This window comes from Priapulus caudatus, unplaced genomic scaffold (assembly GCF_000485595.1).
Source record: "Priapulus caudatus unplaced genomic scaffold, Priapulus_caudatus-5.0.1 Scaffold699, whole genome shotgun sequence".
Classification (NCBI taxonomy): Eukaryota; Metazoa; Priapulida; class Priapulimorpha; order Priapulimorphida; family Priapulidae; genus Priapulus; species Priapulus caudatus.
Genome location: NW_014577760.1, coordinates 49,227 through 51,669, shown reverse-complemented (window position 1 = coordinate 51,669; position 2,443 = coordinate 49,227). Strand labels below are relative to the sequence as shown.

At 47.9% G+C, this 2,443-nt stretch overlaps 1 protein-coding gene across 1 annotated transcript in view; it reads right to left on the bottom strand.

The window, feature by feature from the left end:
- Nucleotides 1–451: 451 nt before the first annotated feature.
- LOC106812908 (3 beta-hydroxysteroid dehydrogenase/Delta 5-->4-isomerase type 2-like) overlaps nt 452–2,443 on the bottom strand; it is a 2,442-nt gene continuing 450 nt past the window's right edge. The window contains exons 2-3 of the mRNA XM_014816914.1: nt 2,001–2,207; nt 452–975 (exon numbers count right to left, since the gene is read on the bottom strand). Of these exons, the coding sequence (XP_014672400.1) occupies nt 640–975; nt 2,001–2,207 (543 nt within the window). The 3' untranslated portion in view covers nt 452–639. The remainder of the gene's footprint in view (nt 976–2,000; nt 2,208–2,443) is intronic.

Below are 2,443 nucleotides of genomic sequence, written 5' to 3'. Positions count from 1 at the left end.
TAAATTTCCCGGTGGGTTGGCCCACGGATGACGGTGCTGTACGCGCTCCACGATCTTGAAAGCCGAACATCATCATTGATGTACGGATGCAAATTTCTGTTAGGTCCACAGGGTGCTCTACTCCTGTGTCGGCTTCCCCGACGGCGGGCTGCGCTCTCTTTCTCTCTCTCTTCTCTCTCTCTCTCTCTTCTCTCTCTCTCTCTCTCTCTGCTCTCTTCTCTCTCTCTCTCTCTCTCTCTTCTCTGCTGCTCTCTCTCTCTCTCTCCCTCTCTCTCTCTCTCTCTCTTCTCTTCTCTCTCTCTCTCCTCTCTTCTCGTCTGCTCTCGTCTCCTCCTCTCTCTCTCTCTCTCTCTCTCTCTCTCTCTCTCTCTCTCTCTCTCCTCTCCTCTCTCTCTCTCGCTCTACGCTATCGCTCTCGCTTCTCGCATCTACGCTCTCGCTCTCTTCTCTCTCTCTCTCTCTCTCTCTCCTCTCTCTCTCTCTCTCTTCTGCTGCTCCTCTCTCCTCCTTCTTTTCTCCGCTGGTTCATCAGCTCACAATCTTTGTAATACTTCAGCGAAGCTTCCAACGACTCGGCCGCAGTGTAGACTGGCTCGTACTCCAGCTCTCTCCTTCCCTTCGCGCCATCGAAGTACAGACTCATGTTCGTGTAGAACAGACTGCGTGAGTCTCCGCCACCGAGTTCCACCCGCCAGAGGGGGCTGACGAGCCAGATCGCGGGCAGCCGAGCTCGACCGCCCTGAGAGCGTAGTATGTCAGGAAGAAGGGCAGGCGGTAGTTAGAGACTCCGTAACCACGCGATTCGAGGAACGGTCGCACAAAGTCATATAGACTCCCCAGCGGCGTGTCGTCCGGAATGAAGTAGATGCCGCCACCCAGCAGGGGGCGCCGCCGTAGCGCGTCGATGGCGACGACGTGCGCCCACGCGGCGTTGCCGACATACGCTTGCTGGAAGAGGGCGCTACCGTCTCCCACCTGCCGGATGGAAAACACTTGAACATTCGATGTTTGCATTGTTGGTAATGATGTGGTGCTGTCAGGATCATAGAGAACTAGTTATATATCCAGAACTAGAATATCATCACATAGAACATAGAACCACAGGTCATAGAACTACAGTAGCTCTATGCACAAAACGAAAACTAGCAGATAGAGCTAGTATATAAAAACTGAGAACATAGATCTAAAACGAAGCACTTCGAACAACAACAACGAACGAGTGTATAGAACTAGAACTGATATAGCGCATGATATCATGATAGCATATGAAACTCGGCAGCACATCGAACAACAAAGCTAGTTAGGTACACCCCGATCAGTCATCGTCAATGCAGAATCGCTTCGTTAGCATTTCATTAATGAGTTGTCATTAATTATTCACGCCATCAGCAGTCGGTTTTGATTAATTGGTGAAAAATGACGGGACCTGTTTATCGAGCACTATACAGCTCCCTGCGCCTTAATAATTTACGCGGCAAGATGTTTTGTGAAATGGCAATCTCAATGAAACGTTTTACAGGAGAAAATGTGAATTAATGATGTGAATTTCTGCCACGACGTAAATTAAAAGAAAAGCAGCTAGAGTAATAAATAATCAAAACCGTCCGATTTCGTCAGGTCTTCATGGAGATGTGTAATGTAATCGCGATATGGCTCATTCTGTTCAACTACCTACAATACCATCTACCAACAGTTATACTCATTAATAGGTCAACAAGTCAACAAGTCAACAGGTCAATAGAAGTCAACAAATAAACCAAAGAATCTATTGTTTCTGGATTTTTGGACTCTTGCTAGAAGTGCAAGTATACGATACAGAAACATATTTCATATTCATGCGAACAGCATGCAGTTCTTTTTCAATTCTATAATACGTACACGTTATTGGAAGGCTAATGTGAAACGAATCCAATATTATTATGCCCTTCTCACGCTATAAAATAATGGCGAGAGGTCGTGAGGGCACGACTGCACACGACTGCATGCTACCTGTCTCATACCTGGGGCAGCTGTCCTCTGTACTTCTTGGCGGCTTTAAGGGCGTTGATGACGAAGTAAGGGTCCAGTTCTCCGTACATGACGTTGCATCGGAGAGCAAGTGTGTGCAAGGTTTCTCCTGCAGGAAGAAGCAGAGAAGCTCGTGAGACCTCGCGTGAGAAATGTACGGTGGAAGTGATGCACGAGCTGACCTGCAGTGTACACACTTTCTATTCGTCTTTCTCTAGCGTTTTATATATCGGTTCGTTGAGAGGAAGGCTAGATATCGGTACCAATAACATGAGTAACGCATGAGAAAGCCATGTCAATGGTAGCACACAGAAATAAACAAAAATATAGGAGAGGAAGTAAGGGGAGGGAGCTGCACATTCACAGGCTACCCACCACCATCATCTCGCTCGGCTTTCACCATCCCAGCCTCCACCAGCACCGCCCCCACTACCCC